The 18,322-nt window shown below is 36.2% G+C and overlaps 3 protein-coding genes across 7 annotated transcripts in view; all 3 read right to left on the bottom strand.

Annotated features, from left to right (window-relative positions):
• The window catches only part of LOC109111780 (homeobox protein Hox-A3a), a 39,845-nt gene that overhangs the window by 20,720 nt on the left and 803 nt on the right, over positions 1-18,322 (bottom strand). For 2 of the 5 annotated variants that reach the window (XM_042745538.1, XM_042745542.1), the window contains exon 1: positions 14,992-15,125. The exons of 1 other annotated variant lie outside the window; for it this stretch is intronic. The gene's annotated coding sequence lies outside the window, so the exon portion shown is untranslated. Of the gene's footprint in view, positions 1-5,437; positions 6,072-14,991; positions 15,126-18,322 lie in introns of those variants that run through there. 2 more of the 5 variants (XM_042745536.1, XM_042745537.1) reach the window with 1 other exon arrangement.
• Positions 233-3,096, bottom strand: hoxa5a (homeobox A5a). The gene is made up of 2 exons (XM_019124776.2): positions 1,725-3,096; positions 233-1,225 (listed from the first exon to the last, which is right to left on the bottom strand). Exons 1-2 carry the CDS (start codon positions 2,269-2,271, stop codon positions 975-977), a joined length of 798 nt encoding a protein of 265 aa, XP_018980321.1. The 5' UTR covers positions 2,272-3,096; the 3' UTR covers positions 233-974.
• LOC109111787 (homeobox protein Hox-A9a-like) overlaps positions 13,947-18,322 on the bottom strand; it is a 4,688-nt gene continuing 312 nt past the window's right edge. Inside the window, 3 exon segments of the mRNA XM_042745544.1 lie at positions 13,947-15,245; positions 15,485-15,609; positions 15,907-18,322. The exon segment at positions 15,907-18,322 is cut by the window's right edge and continues 312 nt beyond it. Of these exon segments, the coding sequence (XP_042601478.1) occupies positions 14,992-15,245; positions 15,485-15,609; positions 15,907-16,331 (804 nt within the window). The 5' untranslated portion in view covers positions 16,332-18,322 and the 3' untranslated portion in view covers positions 13,947-14,991.

Raw genomic sequence — 18,322 nt, 5'->3', positions numbered from 1 at the left:
ACCTGTTGAACCACTCAAACTTTTACAGAAATGAGGAAATTGTTCTAAACTATCTAGATTCTAAATGTCTTGGATAACATTTTGTCCAAGTTTCCCAACGTGGAATAGGCTTTGGTATTTTGAAGTTTTATGTATATACTCAACCTCACAAAAATAATCTAACAATTATGTGATACATTTGACTTTTACGTCTGTTACTTACACAACAAACACCTGACAAATCACCGAGATCTAATTTTTAAAGTAAAAACTTTATTCCAGTTGGCATTCAAATTTCATGAGAAGGAAAATAAATAATTATCTTCCCCCCAACATTTCAAAAGGTACAACGCTCAAACATACTCAAGTAGAAAAATGAGGACATGACAAATATGCGGACAAGTCTGAACGGAACGATTTTATCAATACACAAAGATGACAGTACAACACGAACAAAACAGGTCTTCTACTTCAGCTTCACAACAAATAAAATACAATCGATATTTGATATCGAATTGAAATAAATACATAAAATACAACAATTCATATTTACAAACCAAAAGACATAAAAACCAACAACAAAAATATTTTAAGTTATGCTTCATTTAGTAAGAGTCCAATACTTTTACAGGTTGGCTTACCTAATGCACCTTTCAGAAACTTTTTTTAAAAGCATTTTTCTTCAATACGTGTTATATTAATTTACACCTTCATGTGGCTTTTCTAAGACAATGCATAGATCTTTCCACATACGCAACATTACATGAAAACACAGAGAGGAAGTGTTTGTTTCTTTTTTTTTTCTGACCAAGGACGCAACGCAGGGCGTTCACTCTCTCAAGACCAGTGGAAAGTTCTTTTGGAAAATGGGCAAAGTCTTCATCCCCTTGTCGAACACACACTTAGAATAAGGAATCAGACACGCACACACACCTATTCAAACACTAACAGATTTAATTTATATATGCACGTATAGGTACAATATATACACATTTTTACGGCCTGTATCCGCTTCCTGCAGCCGCCATATTCATACTCTTCAACTTGTTGTCCTTTTTCCATTTCATTCTCCGGTTTTGAAACCATATTTTGATTTGTCTTTCTGAGAGACAAAGCGTGTGTGCAATCTCAATTCGTCGGCGACGTGTCAGGTACCGGTTGAAGTGGAACTCCTTCTCAAGCTCAAGTGTCTGGTAGCGTGTATACGCTGTCCTGGGCCTTTTCCCTTCTGGTCCGGCCAAACTGTCTGTTATACAAAAAATTGTGACATTGACATTTTTAGAATTTTAATGTACTATAATACATAATGCATGACACATAACATAGCTGAAAGGATATGCATCAACCTCAAAGCATGCGTGACATTCTCAGGGACACAGGGCATAAAATTCAATTCAGGTTATTTCCTTAAATGAACTCAAATGAAATCAGTTTTATTTAATGAATTTAATAGGACGGACAATTCATTACTGGATAATCGACAAGACAATTAATAATATAATTAGGTCCTCTCATTTTTATAAAAGAAAATCCATTTAATTTTTTTACGAGACATGGTGTCTCGACAGGACAGCATGCTGGCTGAGACATATTTCGATGTAACAGTCCAAAACCAAAGTAAACTAACTGTATTTGCATTAAACGTCCCCAGCTGATTTTATGTAAAATTCGACGGGTCATTCACACCCAAACTACAACACTCAGAACACAAACAGAAAAAGAAGAACTCAATGTTTGCAGTTTACCATGACTTATATGAAGTTTTCGCATCCATGGATAAATCTGCGGTGCCTCGGATGCATTCTGTGCAGCTGTCTGCGCACTTCCCGGTGGCTTTTCTTCCTCCATAGTGCTGGACGCTTTAGAAGCGTCCTCGCGACTGAGAACCGTCCCGACGCTGTTGGTCGTAGAGCCAGCGGTGCTCGGTAGTGAGGTTTTCAGAGCGCGGTGTGACTGCTCGCTGACAGGAGAGTTAGCTAAGGATGAGCACGGGAGAGGGTCAGAGGAAGGCTCAGCGCTGCTCTCGGTAACCGGTTGATTGTACCGGACAGGCGTCGCAGTTGGACTGTCTGTGTAGCTTTGAGTTCGCTCACCAGATGAGAGAAAGTGTCCGGTGGTAGAGCGCCCGGTGCTGAGATCCATTCCATTGTAGCCAAAAGCATACCTGCCCGAATGCATGCCCGTAGAATCTCTGCATTGACCACTTGAGTTGTGATCTCCATAGTTATGTAAGGGATAGTCCGCGCCATTTGGATAGCGACCGCAAAATGAGTTCACAAAATAAGAGCTCATTGGTTGACAATTACCTTTAGTTAATACAGCAACTTTTATGGAGAGAACAATTCTGCCGTGTGTTGATTTGTGTCTCTTGGTGGTTTTGAGCTTCTATTGAACCCTTGCACAATTTATGATGAATTATGGAAATGAGTGAGACACAGACTTAATGCTCCCTTACGCAGGCTCCCAAATATGGGGTACGGCTTAGAGTCACGTGTTTTTGTTGACCAGTCGTAAATCCTATTCTATGACCTCCAGCGGTAAACTCACGCGTAAGCAGGAAATCAGGGTGGAATTGTTTGGACACGGGAGCGCGCAACAAAAGTTTCACCGAACTAGCTGTTGTGTGCTATGCAAGACTGTAGTGGCGCGCCACCCTCTGGTTAGAGGCGTGACTGACTAAACCATCAGACTTCAGGCGGGCACGCGATGGGGTCATTCAGAGGGTAACGACTCTACGGTAGAAAAATTGCATCTGCTGAAACAATGCGCCGTGACCTGCACACAAAACACGCGCACCAGAATGTCTAATGGATTTAGTAGATTCGCAAACAGGCAACTATAGGTTTGAAATAATCGTAAACAACAACACAAAATCAATAAAAAAAAGAAAAAAAAGAGAGAGATCTGATTCACGAGTAGGCTATTGCATGTCCACTTAAAATACGCCTCATAATTCCTCAATTTCATAATTCCATATTTGGTATAAAAACAGGACAATTGTTTTAGTTAATTATGATTTAGTTTGACCAGTTCTAAATATTTATGTCTTCAAAAGAAACAATTCAGGAGACGCTGTACAACATAAAAGACTTGGCTTATCTTTTCGAACATACTGGACTTAAGTTAATTTACTTGTCAATTGGGGGTACTGTTTTTAAAAGCATAAAATAATAAAAATGTCTCTGATTACTGAAACAATATCATTATATATATATATATATATATATATATATATATATATATATATATATATATATATATATATATATATATATATATATATATATATATATATATACACACACACACACACACATATACATATATATATATATATATATGTGTGTGTGTGTGTGTGTGTTTCACACAGTTCACTGTGTTTTGCCCGTTTCCTTGACGAACTGAGGTACAAGCCAGAAAAAACATCAGCATCTTATGATTAAGAAAAGTGCTAAGCGGTGACAAAGTAGCAGCTGGTCCTTGGTCAAACACATTTGAAGAGAAACGCTTTTTATAACAGACCTTGTAACGTATGCAATATGTAGAAACGTTCATTCATTAACGAGAACCTAAATTAACGAGCAATGTGCTATAAAGTGCACTGTTAAAATCCAGCTTTACAACAATTTGTCTACTCCGCATACTAAAAACTTTATTTAGGTCTACTCTGATAAACTAACAAACAGCTAACTGTAGTTGAAGTAGGTTAGCTATATATTGATAAAATAGTAGCCTACCAATATAACAAGAAATTTTGAAAATACATCCATGAATATATAGTCTGAATAAATGAAACCGTGCTGAAATTTAATTCACTGCTAAAATCCTGGAGATATTAGCTATTTTCGGCCTTTGTTCAGCACCTTAAGACCCGACAGCTCCGATGTCTATAATCTTGACTGACCGCGTTCATCCTAAAATGCACAAACGCACAAAGATAGTTGGAGAGCGTGACAACGTGATTTGTTACAGAAAAGCTCGTTACCTAGAAACCAGAAATTGTTTTTTTTAACTGAACTGCGGATTTAAGATACAGAGATCGTTTCATTCTACTTTCTGCCTCTCTATAGATGCAGCTAGGTTACTAGTGAAATACGGTGCAAAAACGTTAAATCAATTTCTTATGGGTTATTTATATATATATATATATATATATATATATATATATATATATATATATTATTCAGAACGAGTGAAACGGTCTACACAAACAATGTATTCCTTTAGATTAAACACAAATGATAACGGAAAATTAAACTTCACATTTTCAGAAATTCAGCATGCAATGACATTGTGGCAAAAGTCAGAGCTCGTATTCTACGTATTCTGGTACTGCAGATGTTTCAAAACACCCGGACAAGAACATTTTCTGTATAATGTCATTGCTATGAAAAGAAAAAAAGGATCTGGAATATGTAGGATCTGGAAAGATTCCTTTCCATTTCACTTCACATTCCAGCATCTGTTACATTGATATGATAGCTTGAACAAACGAACTTAAACCTGCTTATGCAGTCAGCAAAGTGGAAGGTCACCACCTAGTGGTGGTTTTGATGTACCACTATTTACCTCGTCGTTGACAGAAGATCTACATAATTTTGCCAATCTGTTATATTGTCCTCTTTTGTATTTTTAGATTTTATTTAGGCTATAAATTAAACTTCCTATAGGACCTCTTTTCCTGATAACGACAGACGTTAGATCTTAAGACCGTTCTAGAAGATTTCTACACTTTTAAAATGAAATTTTAAAATTTTGAATTTAATAAATTTAAACTCACATTGTAAAAACTACCGCATATTGTGCATATATAGCCTATATAGGTTAGTCTGTAAAAAAAAATAGGTGTAATTTTGCAGTTGCCCTGCAGGTGACTGCATAGTCTCTTTGTGCACTTTAACACTCGTACGATTATTTTCAAGTTCTAATATATGAAGCTTTGAGGGAAAATATTATTTGAAGCAGCGTTTCAATTAGGCTATCTACATAACCTAGGCCTACACCCTAATTGCAAACAGACCTATTATTATTAGGCAATAGACCTATTATTATTGCTCGAAACATCAAACTTTTCTGAAACAAGGACTACACCACAACTCTTGCCTTAACGCAAGTGTGATGCACTGAATTCTTAGGATAATATCAAATTCAACACACGGTTAGGCTATATCGACATACTGAATTGCACAACCTTCTCACAGAGGTAGCCAATATTTGAAACGTTTAGATACATAGCCATAAGACATACCCTACAGTTTTTAAAGGCACAACAGTAGACATAGCCTTGTGGATGTTAAATAACAAGACAGCATCAATAACAAACACGACGACGACCTCTCCATCCAGAACAAACAAACCTCTTTTTTAATAAAAAAAAAAAAAAATAAAAAAAAATGCAGTATTACATCACATCAGAAATGTTCAACAGTAGCCCATTCGAAACAACCCGATTCCTTACCAGTCAGTGTGTCTGTTGGTCGACGAAGGAAAGAAACAAGGGTCGGTGAAGAAAAATACTTCACAGCTCTTGGGAAAGCTTCTTTATCATCTCATAGTGTGCCAAACAGGATGAGTAGTTCTCTCTTTACTGTCAGCCAATGCAATGCCAAATTCGATGTTAGCGAATGTAGAATATTACCTTAAAATTAAAAGACATATTAACAACCGACAACATTTTGGAAAGGCGGAGGTAAAAGAAGTCTAGACAAAGCAAGGTCAGGAGAAGAATGCAGCTCTATTTTGGGTAGGGATGCATACACATAAAAAGTTAACGTTCATGTGGCCTTAAAACACGTGACCAACTGGTAGCCAATAGGAGCGAGCGGCAGCTCATAAAGTTGTATGGCAAAGTAGTAAATTTTCATAAACAACAACAGATTTATAGCTTCTCTAGGGAAGAGGACAGAGGTGGGGGCTGGTAAAGAAATGTTTGCAGCCAGGCGCCATTTTACAAAGGAGGAGCACACTGAAAAAGTAACTATAGATTTATCCGCATTACATTGAAATAACTAAACATTATTAACATCAGTTGTTGAATTGTTATTATACTGCTAATAATTTAACCGCATAAACACAGATTTAAATAAATAGCCTATTGCTTAAATGTAGTTCATAATAATAGGCAAATAATAAAAGTCTCCAAATATTGTGAAGGACAATTTATACTCGCCTTCAAAAAACCTATTTAAATATTTTTATCAGAGAGACGGACCACAATATTTACACACTGTTTTACTTTAAAATGTATGTTTGACACTTACAGTCTTAGTCAACTAAGATATATAGGATTAAAGAGAAAAAGATTTTGTATTATTTAGTTGTAAAGCTGTCATTATACGACCAATGTTCTTTGTGTCCACATTACCACTGTGGGTGTTACGTTTATACGTTCCCAGAATTTAGAAACCTCATACTGATGTTAATGAAGCAATAAAGATAATGTTGCTATTTGAATTATGCTACGTGTTTACATTATAACATCTAAATAGACTATGCACAAATATACATAGGCTACGAGTTTTCACATTTGTTGTCCCCTTCTGAGTCTATGGCTTTGTGACATATAGGCTACAGCAGTGGTGTAGCAAGTCAGCCCCGGCCCCATATGCAAAAATAAATAAATAAATAATAATAATAATAATTGTACCCCCCCCCCCCCCCAATCCCATAAAGTTATGGGCTCCAACTCGGTTAACTTAACTTAGGCCCTATTGTGGATTTTGCGGAAGTAAATAAAAAGTTACGTGAATCGTGTCTATTCACAAACTGTTTTATTTGGTATAGGCTAATGCTTGAAAATGATGTTTAAAGTATTCAAGTCCATTCATTATTTGTAGCACACAAGCCACCCAATAATCGCAGCTTTGTGCTCTCAGCCTTCTGTCAATTTTATGATAAAAAACAAACAATAAACGTCTTTTTGTGCTCTTTAATTTGTAGTGAGATAATTCGCCTCAGTTCAAGCTGCATATGAATCAATTATATTTCCCTCTTTAATATTTGCAGCACGAAATAAACATGAATATTTGAATGCATGTTGAAAAAAAATGAGAACAACTGAATACAAACGAATGTCTCATGAATCGATCAATCAGAGTTTTAAAAAAAAGTCGAAAGAATTGCGGATGCCACAGACTTTTTTTTTTTTTTTTGATGAGTAGGCCTATAGGCGGAATTTTCACATTAACTTCACCCAGTATAACATGATTTTATTATCATAATTTTGAATTTGTTCTTAAAATATTATGACGGTAATCTTATTTAGTTATTTTTAAACGTGGCACAAAAATGCACAGCAACCAAATAAATTAACAAAACAAAACAAAACAAAAACAGTGAGGGGATATTTTAATTATTTGTTAATAAACTTATGTTGCATGTTGCAAAAAAATAAATTGACGAACCTGACTCCAATTTCCTCATTGGACGTGCCAGAGAGAAATGCATCTTTACAGATTACATAATGAAAGAGTTTTTGTTTTCGATTTGAATTATTTCTTTTTAAAATAGTAATTTAAAGCATTCTATAGATATATTTATCATGTCGGTAAAGCGTTCCTGCTCAAGACCAAGACAACAGAAAGCGCATCCTGTTTGTTTTCTTTATTTTACAAAACACAAGGTGTTGATATTGTGAGTGCACACAAATACAAGTAGACCCTTTGCAGTTCCGAATGATGTATACTCTTACCTTTATGAACAATAATGACAACTTCCACTGTTAATAAGAAAAAAAAAAATGCAAGTGATTGCGTTGGCGCCTCCATGTCCTGCAAAGCCGCTTTAGCTTCCACTCTTTGCACAAACAATTGGATATGCGCCTAAGGCTTTTGTCTATAGGTTAAATGTTTAAATTAATACTGTGAAATGCATTAAGTGTTTTATGTCTTTTTATTTTAGGCAAGTCCTGTTGGTTTGAGAAAGCTAAATTTATCAAACATAATGCTGCTGCCAGCTTGGTCATTCCTTTAAAAAAAAAAAAAAAAACTTGAATTTCAAGAGTTCACACTTACATATAAGCGTGTTGTCTGGGGAGAGGTAATTTACCCTCGAGCCCGGGGTACTCCCCCTGGAGAGGGGTCCGAGCTCGGACCAAGAGCGCTCCTTCCCTGTGCTGGGGTAGGAACGGGTTGAAGGTGAGGAGTCGGGGTGGTGGAGGGATGCTGAAAGACTAGAGATAATGAAGGTAAGGCTGCTTTGATTATTTATAGGGGTTCTCTCTTGTGCTGGTTGGATAGCCTAGATGGTGTAATTACTGATGATTGACTGGCCCTGTTAATAATCGTGCTCCTCCCGAAATTTGTTAATAAAACATCACTTAAACATAAAATGTTCCAAACATATTTCTAAATTAACTTAATAGAGAAACAAAAAGAAATATCATCGCTTTGCCATTAAAGACAAAAACTGAACTTTTTTAATAGCTGTATAATTGGAAAGAGAGAGAGAGAAAGAGAAAGAGAAAGAGAGAGAGAGGGACATGGGATCCAGTCGGACTCGAGCCGAGAATTCTCATAAACTGTTGGACAAGGGCCGGGCCCATGAAGGGCTCTGTTCTTCCTTATAATTTCAATTAAAAGTTCCCCCCAGCTCGGCGGGCCCCCAAACTGCCCGGGCCCTATGCACCTGCATACCCAGACGCTATGCCACTGGGCTACAGTTTACAGCAGGCCTACTGTTGATGTCATATTGGCTTGTCACCTTGTCAATACTGATTTGTAGCCTAAAACGCATACACAATGGGCGTTGCGTCAACACCTCTTATTTACTTTGAATGGAGTGACGTCAAGCTTGGCCGAAATTGTGGGTCCGTGCCTCGCGTCGGTCAGTTGCTTGCGCAGAAGTGGAAAACTTTTCAACTTCTCAAGCGCCAATGCAGGCGTTAGCCAATCAGATCGCCTTATGCAAATACCCTGGTGCAGACGCTAACCAATCGCGTTCATGCAACACCAGAAAACCATGTGACTGGCTGTTGTCACTACCCAGCTAACAATTTTTTGGTTCTCAGAACGTTTTTTTTTTAATGGTTTGTTTTTAGTTAGCCAGGAAATGTTTCTTAACGGAAATAGAACGCTAGATTTTGGTTTGTAGAACGTTCCCAAAACGTTAGTTTTTGGTTTGTAGAACGTTATTCTAGCGTTCACCTAACGTTATTATAACATTTCCCTAACCTCTTTACTCCAGTATCATCACCCCGCAGTATGTCAGTAATCAACGGCACACACGACCCAGTGACATAGAATAATCTGTATGAACGCCTAATTAATATTATAAAAAACATATCTTGTTTTTATCTATTGTTTAATTAATAAAATAATCTGAGCACATCAACTATCATATATTAGATTAAATAAGATTAAATCTGTCCATCACGGGGAAGGCCTATAGCCAGATTTGGTTTCTTCAGCATTAAATAAAAATGACTTCACACAATGAAGGCTATAAAATATGACGTTTTTTCCACAGACATTAAAAAAAAAAAAAAAAAAAATCTTGACTTAAAGTAGGATATCAATACATTCATTTCTTACCACCGAAGTGTACAGTTTGTACAGCGGGACATTCCTCTTTTGATCCGTAAACAAAAACTTCTCTCTTAACATCATGTTCTCTTTAGTTTTCATCACATTTACTGTCATAACTATATCAATTTTAGTCATTCAATAATTTGATCGATAAACGAGCGAGTATTAGTACGAGTAAACAAGTAAAACGAAATGACTGTTAATTCCGCGAGTGCGCGGCTCTCAAGACAGGTGAAAGCGTGTGCTGGCGCAGCACGTGCACATCAGAGGCGCGCAGTAGCCTACACAAAGATGAAACAAACCCATGAAGTTATGATTTCTGTTATCACTCGCTGCTTAATCCTGCCTTAATATTATAAATTAAAACTTGTTTTGATTGATATAATTTCTATAATTTTAATAAATGCTGTATTAAACGAATTTCAGGGCTCTGTATAGGTCATCCAAAAACATCTGCTACGTTTTCATTGGAAAGAGTTTTACAGGGTTATAAAAATAACCTAAAACTAACCATTAGGGAACGTTCTCAATAAGTTATTTTTAGGTTATTTTAAAAATAACCACTCTGCAACGTTCTGGGAACGTTTTTTATGGCTGCAAAAATAACCTTAAACCATTAGGGAACGTTCTCTATAAGTTATTTTTAATTTTGTAATAATGAATTAATTATATTATGAAAGTTTATATGACTGAGCTAGTAGATCTTGGTCAACAGTTACAAGAAACAGAATTCACGGTTTCTTAGGGTAGGTTGTAAATCTTGGAAGCGGACACAACGAGAGAAATCATTTATGGAACCAGATGCATAGGAGATCCTCTAAATTAAGATACACAGAGTAATTAATTTATTACTACAGAGCCGAGACATTAAAACGTTTACGACTTCACACGTGCATGAACAGATGCATCAGTGGTTTAATGGATGTAGTTGTAGGACACGTCTCTGTAGCTCTGACACTAGATAGCTACACAACAAGCTGTTTCAAATAAACATGAAAGTCATACCTTAATTCCCATTTGAAGATACACATTCGGGAGGTTTTGTCCGTTCATGCTTGCTATATGAATTTGGGGCGGGAGATGACCAAGTCCTTTCTAAATCCCCGATGATCCGCATCTTGACCGCGTCACGTGTGAGCAATATTTTAGAGACAGTCATTTCCTCTTGTAGTAGGTAAAGACCACACAGTGTACGCAAAGCAACATTTTTGGCCAGTGCTGAAGATGAGTGAGTGCTCGCTGCATATGACTGCAAGACATCCCAGTTTAATTCCAATTCATATACTTTGTCATCCTGCTGAGTTGTTGAGCAGGAATCTTCGGTGTCGTTTTTACGAGCTAGGGTGATATACAATCCCATTATAGCCGGAGTTCAGATTAAACCCCACTTCTCTGGCACTGGGCCCATGAAGTCACATGATCACTCCGCAAGTACTAGACGTACAATTAGTATTGCTTTTGCATCAGCTTGTAATAATAGTAGTTAATTTTTGTTAAAGAATTGGGCCTACTGGACGAGAAAAAAAAAAAAAAAAAATCTTATGTAAGGAACATTAGCCTAATGTTAACTCCGCCACAAGAAACCATTTTCCGAATAAAACACAGGGTACTCCAAATTATTGAAAGTAGGCCTATACATTTATTTTAAATTTTAAGATATTTAAAAAATATATACTCTCATTTATAGCTGTTCTATATATATATATATATATATATATATATATATATATATATTTATATATATATATTTTTTTTTTTTTTAAGCTTAAAGAGGTTTAAATGGATAAATCAGATGGTCTATACTCTTAAAACACTGGGTCGAGTCTGTTAGGTTATTTTCACAGGACAGCACTGAAGGTAAGGCTGTATATTTTTTACTTTACCACCGTGAATATAGACATAGGTTTCCATATAGGCCTATTAGCCTATTTTATTCCCAGTCCGCGCTATACCGATACCAGTTGTATTTTCACAGATGCCAGTGCAGATTGCTCCTGTGTTTTTTCCCCATACTAAAACTTTGGGATTTTTTATTTATATATATATTTTTTTTTTTTTTTTTTTTTTTTTTTTTTTTTTTTTTCAAAATTTTGATTTAGTGTTATAATTATTTCATGGACTTTAAACAAATTTGTCTGACTTATTACCAAACGAAGATTTACATTACCAGTTAGTACCTGTAATTTTGAGTAGGCATAATTAAATCCCCTATTAGTTATTTACACATTTTCTATAATTCATTGATGGGATAGTTTAATCCAACACGTGTTCTATATAAAATTTCCCAGTCTCGGATTACAATTTTTTTGCGGGTTATTTTTTAAAACAGCGATTTACATAAAAGTCATAAAAGAATACATTGACCTCTCTCTCTCGCTATGTATTGTTATTGTTAAAATTAATATGCATGAAATTAATATTATTAATACATGCAAAAAAGAAATGTCTTTTTAGTAGGCTACTTTAATGCTTACAACTAATTAAAAGTCGAGACCGTTATAAACCAGACATGACTTAAATTATTTTGCTTCAGTGTTAAAACGTACATTGTAGCTAATTATTTCTTTACATGTTACATTTACATGTAACAATGGTTTGATAATGAAAGAAAAAGAAGGAACAGGAAGCATCAAGATTTTTTTTTTTTTTTTTTTTTGTCATTTCATCAGACAAAAATTAAACTAATAAAGACTTAAAGAAAGCGGGAGCAAGTAAGCTATTGAAAATACGTGGAGTCACTCAAACATAGTCACGATTTTGAGGTTTTACTGACATCAAGTGGTCAGACTGTATAACAACGCAGACAACTACTTTGACGATAGAGTGGTTTCGTTTATAGACATCCACGATTAGACAATGTGTTATGGGCAAATTAATTTGTGCAAATGAAAGCAAGAATATGAAAGATTTTAATTATTTTAATTTCAACGGTATTGCTTTAAAGCTTCTGTATTTGCAGTGACGCCTTCATTTCGTCGTATAGGGCAAACTGCAATCAGAAGCCAATAAAAATAGATTATTTCCGCTGGCTTTTTGTGCACGTAATCGAGTCTCTCTGCAAGCGAAGGGGGAGTGAAGAAAAAAACACCTCTCCAAATGGGCGTCGAGCCTCTGGAAACGGTCTAATTGTGTCTGGACGGCCATAAAGCCATTGAAAATGGAATGCCAGTGTCTGTTTCCGTGTCTGCTATTCATTGCCTCGTCTCCGTGGTGAGGACTTTCAAGTCAAAGTCCCCCGCTATTGCCACTGATGCCAGTAGGTTATACAGTGTGCCGTACATAATTTAAAACAATCATATTTACATTTTAATTTTGTATGTTTGAACAGACATTACATTGAGCAAAAGCATCTCATCATGGAGGTCAAGACTATATCTGTTTTTTTTTTTTAATTCCACAGATTCGCATGGTGCGTTGCTCATTGGCCCCAGCTGTCGAGTCCTATAATATCTTTGTTGTGTTGCGTTCTCTCGCCTCGCAGCGCTTTGCACACCATAAACGGTTATAGCAGTAATTGTCTTTTATGGCACCATGCAGCTAACAACCTAATCTGCCAGACGGTCTACGGGCCTGTTCTCCCCGAGTACAAACTCGCCCAGCATAACCTGGCCTCAGAACACATTCCTCAAGAGTCGATGGGTAAAATAAATTCGCGTTTTTATAAGACCAACCAACGCTATCTCACGACCAATTCGTACGTATTTTACGAGGTGGCTAATTCGTACGAATTTGTACGACCTCACTCGTACGATTTCGTACGATTTGGCTAGACCCCACTGACGGGTAGGTTTAGGGGCGGGGTTTGGTGTAGGTCATTCGTACAAATTCATACGAATGTGCAACTCGTAAAATACGTACGATTTGGCTAAAATCGTATGAATTTGTACGAGTGTGGTCGTACGAATTCGTACGAATTAGCCACCTCGTAAAATATGTACGAATTGCCGTGAGATCGGGCTGGACCAACACATTTTTATTTACAACTAAGGATGTTTTAAGCTCTCGGTTTTTTTTTTTTTTTTTTTTTGTGAAATAGTGGCTGCACTATAGCCTACAATTCGATCATCATATGTTTACATAGCATATATTAATTCAATTGAACCAATGTATAAACCGAAATATATATCTATATATATATGTGTGTATTTATATTTATATATATATGTGTGTGTGTGTGTGTGTGTGTGTGTGTGTGTGTGTGTGTGTGTGTGTGTGTGTGTGTGTATATATATATATATATATATATATATATATATATATATATATATATATGTGTGTGTGTATATATATATATATAGTATATATATATATATATATACACACACACACACATATATATAGATATACATATATACACACACACACACACATATACATATATATATATATATATATATATATACACACACACACACACACACACACACACAATTAGGCAAAATGTTTACACGTAATTTCTCAACTTGATTGTTATTTAAAATGTCACGATGGACTACGGAATCTAAGGGAGACTTGTTTGGAGATATGAAATGATTTTATTATTCAATAAATAAAATCACAAATTACATCTGAGAAATGTAAGTAAACAAAACAAAAACTAAGTAAACTAACAATATATGACGGCCAACAGACCACGAGGTATTTGAAAAGTTGCCTACAGTGTTTTTCTACAGTTCACTATTCCCTGAAGTTCACAGACTTCACCCAATATCACATCGGCTGATAATGGCGTGAAAATTTTGGTCGATTCAAAACAAATAGGTAGATAGTGGTGACTAGGTAGTTGTAATGTCACAATTGTCAGTACAAAACAATAAGGACACATAAAAAAGGAAATAATTTCTAAGGTACATGATCTCATATAGCCTCCTCAAGGTGTATTAACTTAAACCTGGGCCCATTTTTTTATAGTGAAAATTTAAGAAAACGCTACAGAAGAGAACATAGAAAACTCTTAATTTGCGGACCGAAACACACACTGATATGCTAACTACAACTGAAGAGGAAAAGCATATATTGCAGACATGTTCGTTCATTACTAATAAATTTGGTCCAGATGAAATACTGAATTTTAAATACTGCGTCAGCGAGTACACTGTAAAAAAAAAAAAAAAAAAAAAAAAAAAAAAAAAGAATCAGACCTCTCCAACTCAGTTTTTTTATTGACTTTTCACACCTAAATGTATCAATTGGCCAAACTGAATTTGTGTGACTTTAATTTCTTAAATTTATGTGACCAGTCACTAAATAAAATTGAGGTGGAGAGGTTTTTATTTTTTACAGTGTATTTAAACATAGGCTACGTCTGAAAAATAGATTTGTGCGGTATTTATTAAAATGGAACCACTTATGACAAATAGCCTAATCCAATTTATCAAAGTATTAGATCCCAGCATGCTTTAAGAAAATGCTTGAATAACACAAGACCCAATGTAAAATCCCACGACATATCATTTCAGTAAAAGGATGGATTATCACACATCCTCACCTACACGACGTGCATCTTAGTCGTCCTTCGTTCATCTTTGTTTAATTTTTTCATCTTCATCCTGCGGTTTTGGAACCAAATTTTGACCTGTCTCTCCGTGAGGTTCAGCACACAGGCGACCTCGTACCGCCGGTCGCGCGTGAGGTAAGTGTTAAATAAAAACTCTTTCTCCAGCTCAAGGATCTGGTGCTTAGTATAAGGGCATCGTTTTTTACGCGTAGAACTCGCGTGTAGCCAGTTGGACACAGGATTGTCTGGGGAAAAGTAGAGGGAAAGGAATAAGGGTTTCGAAATCAAAAGCGAGTAGAGAATGATTTCAAACCATAATTTTTTTACACAAGACCCTATATATCTAAAATCCAGACCATGGCATAAATCAGTTAAGCATTTAACTAGAATGAGAATAATGTTAAAACGCAGGAATTTATAAATAGTGCTTAATATAAATTTAATATAATCGTACTCTTATATCCCACCATTTGGCCAGCCTTACCTGGATCAGCGCCCGGTTTCTCCTCTATATCGCCTCCCTTGTCAGCAGTCCGGACAGATACGGTCTCAGAGTCGGTAGAACATCCTATGTTAGTAAAAACTCCAGAAGGGAGTACGGCATGTGAACTGGCCAACGCTATCTCACGACCAATTCGTACGTATTTTACGAGGTGGCTAATTCGTACGAATTTGTACGACCTCACTCGTACGATTTAGTACGATTTGGCTAGACCCCACTGACGGGTAGGTTTAGGGGCGGGGTTTGGTGTAGGTCATTCGTACAAATTCATACGAATGTGCAACTCGTAAAATACGTACGATTTGGCAAAAATCGTATGAATTTGTACGAGTGTGGTCGTACGAATTCGTACGAATTAGCCACCTCGTAAAATATGTACGAATTGCCGTGAGATCGGGCTGGAACTGGCCTCTGTGCCGTTATCACTCGTTCTATTTGTATCAGGTTTGGCACGATAGTGCTGATGGATCGTCGGAACCTCAGTGAGTGGCAGCCCACATGCAGAGTCCAAAAGCCAAGACTGCACGTAATCCCCAGCTACTGGAGGTTGCGTATGCGGTTGATACACTGACGGTACACCACTGGAGTAATGCATTGGGATGTGGCCCCAACCTGAGCCACCATAAACGGGTTGCTTTGCCGGGAATGTGCAGGGACTGAGCTCTGTATGGTCTGTGGGAAGAACGGAGGGCCTGTGCTGAATGGGTCCTGAACCTGAGGAGAAGCGATTCTCTTCGTTGTCCGGCATAACAAGAGAGTCAACATAATATCCTGTCAGAGCTCCGGATGTCGACATGGCCGGGACGCACTCTCATTCATAAAAACACATAAAAAACACTAATACACACAACACGCTCACAAAATAACAATCTGTGAAAATGAAGAGGCAACTTTCCCCTCACAAAGCACCAGTCAGCTAATAAGTTGAGAGCGAACTGTCATTTGATTGGGTAAGGTGCACACGTGACCATTTGAACATTAAAAAAAGAAGAAGAAGAAGAAGAATTTCTGTGGGGTTCAAAAAGAGATTGCTTTGTTTTTAACCTTCTCCCGTAAAACCAAACATCGAGCTACTGTAAGAAATAAATATGGGCATATTTACAAAATTTAAAAACTTAAAAAATAAAAATAAAAATTAGGCTATTCTCTGAATTTGTTTAGATTAAAGATTTAAAGCACAATCCCAAGGACTGTTGTTTTCAAAATTTCATGTCTCACGTGAAGTGACTGCATTCGAGTTTTCTGCAGATAAACATCATGGACAGGAGTCATTGTCAGAAATGCATGTATTCAAACTGTCTGGACTGGAATTAGATACACTATGGTAGGAACGGCCTGGTTCATATACTGCACATAATACGTGTTCCCTAATTGTTAACTGTGCGGTTTTAGTTTTGATATTTTAACCATCAAGATAAAATAGTTACAGTACAGTGTACATGACGACCTGGATTCACATGGGAAGCTACAATGGTCAGCTAAATTTTCACTTCGTGGTTAGCAGCAAACGGCTACTGCTTGTATATTACCAGATTCAGTAGCATCCCAGTAGAAAAGCATGTTATTTATAGATATAAATTGATTTTCTAGAATATTCTGTATTTTCACATTTATTTCAGAAAAATTGGTCCAGAAAAATATACATAATATACGTCGCAGCTAAACAGAAGCCTTAAATGTCTCAAAGTATTAAATCCACAAAGAATACGATGAATATGGAAACATACCATTTGTAAATTACAATATTATATTTATCAAATTATCCATATTAATCTGCTCAGTCGAAAAGAAGACATCAAAATAGCTATGACATTCAAAGTGACTTGGTATAGAATAAAAAGTGCCACTTAAAAATTAAAGAGCATTTATTAACAAGAATACTATTAGAAATATAACAGAATATAGCATATTAATAATATAGCTAGCCTAATTATTTTTATTGATACTTATTATAAATGTTGTTTATGTTGTACGTTTTATTCGGCAATCATTGGCCATAAATGGGTTCCATTTATGTATCGTTTTGATATAAATTATGTTGCCAAACAAAAAGCATTAAATATGTAGCCTACCGGCACAAGCAAACAAAATTAACAAAACGAAAAAGAAAGAAAAGAAAAGAAAAGAATAATACAATAAATGAATCTCAAGTAAAAACAAGTAAATACCATTAACAATTTTAGTCAGGTTTATTTTCAACTGACATATATAGAAAAGAAGAAAGTCTAATGCACGTCGGCTCAGTAAATTAGAGTCTCGTGCAACAATGAAAATGCAACATAATTTGTTTTTAAATAATTAAACAATTGTTCACTCTATTTAATAATCCATCAGTGATTATCAGAAGGATTTTACTATTTTACAGCAGGAAACGACAACTTCTCAAAAAAATAAAAAACAAAAAAAGGGACGGAAACAGCATGGCCCTTTGAGGCCGTAAACTGCACCAGGGTGTTTTTTAACACAAGCACGTTTTACCATAGGCCTTATTCATGCTTTTTAGGCACAAATAAATTCCCTTTAGCTGTACTGGAGAGCCACCATAAAGCCAATCTTTCCTTTTGTGTTCAGCCACTTCTTACGGCGCCAGGCGGAAGCCGGGAACGCAATTTCCCGAGCTCAGTGGCACGCCACCGAGGTCGCTGTTGCTTACAGCAGACAAGACTCGATTGGCGTGTATTGGACGTAACCGAGGCCTTGTCAAGTACTGTCTACACTGAGTTCAACAAATCAGTGTCTACATTCGGTCAGAAAATGAAAACATCAATCAACTTACGGCGACTGTGTTAAAAAGGAATTTTCTGAAATACTGAAAATTTT

The sequence above is a fragment of the Cyprinus carpio genome, chromosome B19 (assembly GCF_018340385.1).
Source record: "Cyprinus carpio isolate SPL01 chromosome B19, ASM1834038v1, whole genome shotgun sequence".
NCBI classification, from domain to species: Eukaryota; Metazoa; Chordata; class Actinopteri; order Cypriniformes; family Cyprinidae; genus Cyprinus; species Cyprinus carpio.
The sequence above is the reverse complement of the archived record's forward strand: the minus strand, read 5'-3'. Positions and strand labels throughout refer to the sequence as shown.

Coding starts and splice junctions, on each gene's coding strand:
- hoxa5a (XM_019124776.2), bottom strand. CDS start 2,271: ATGAGCTCTTATTTTGTGAACTCATTTTGCGGTCGCTATCCAAATGGC. Junction 1,226..1,724: donor AAAACTTCATATAAGTCATG/GTAAACTGCAAA, acceptor TTTGTATAACAG/ACAGTTTGGCCGGACCAGAA.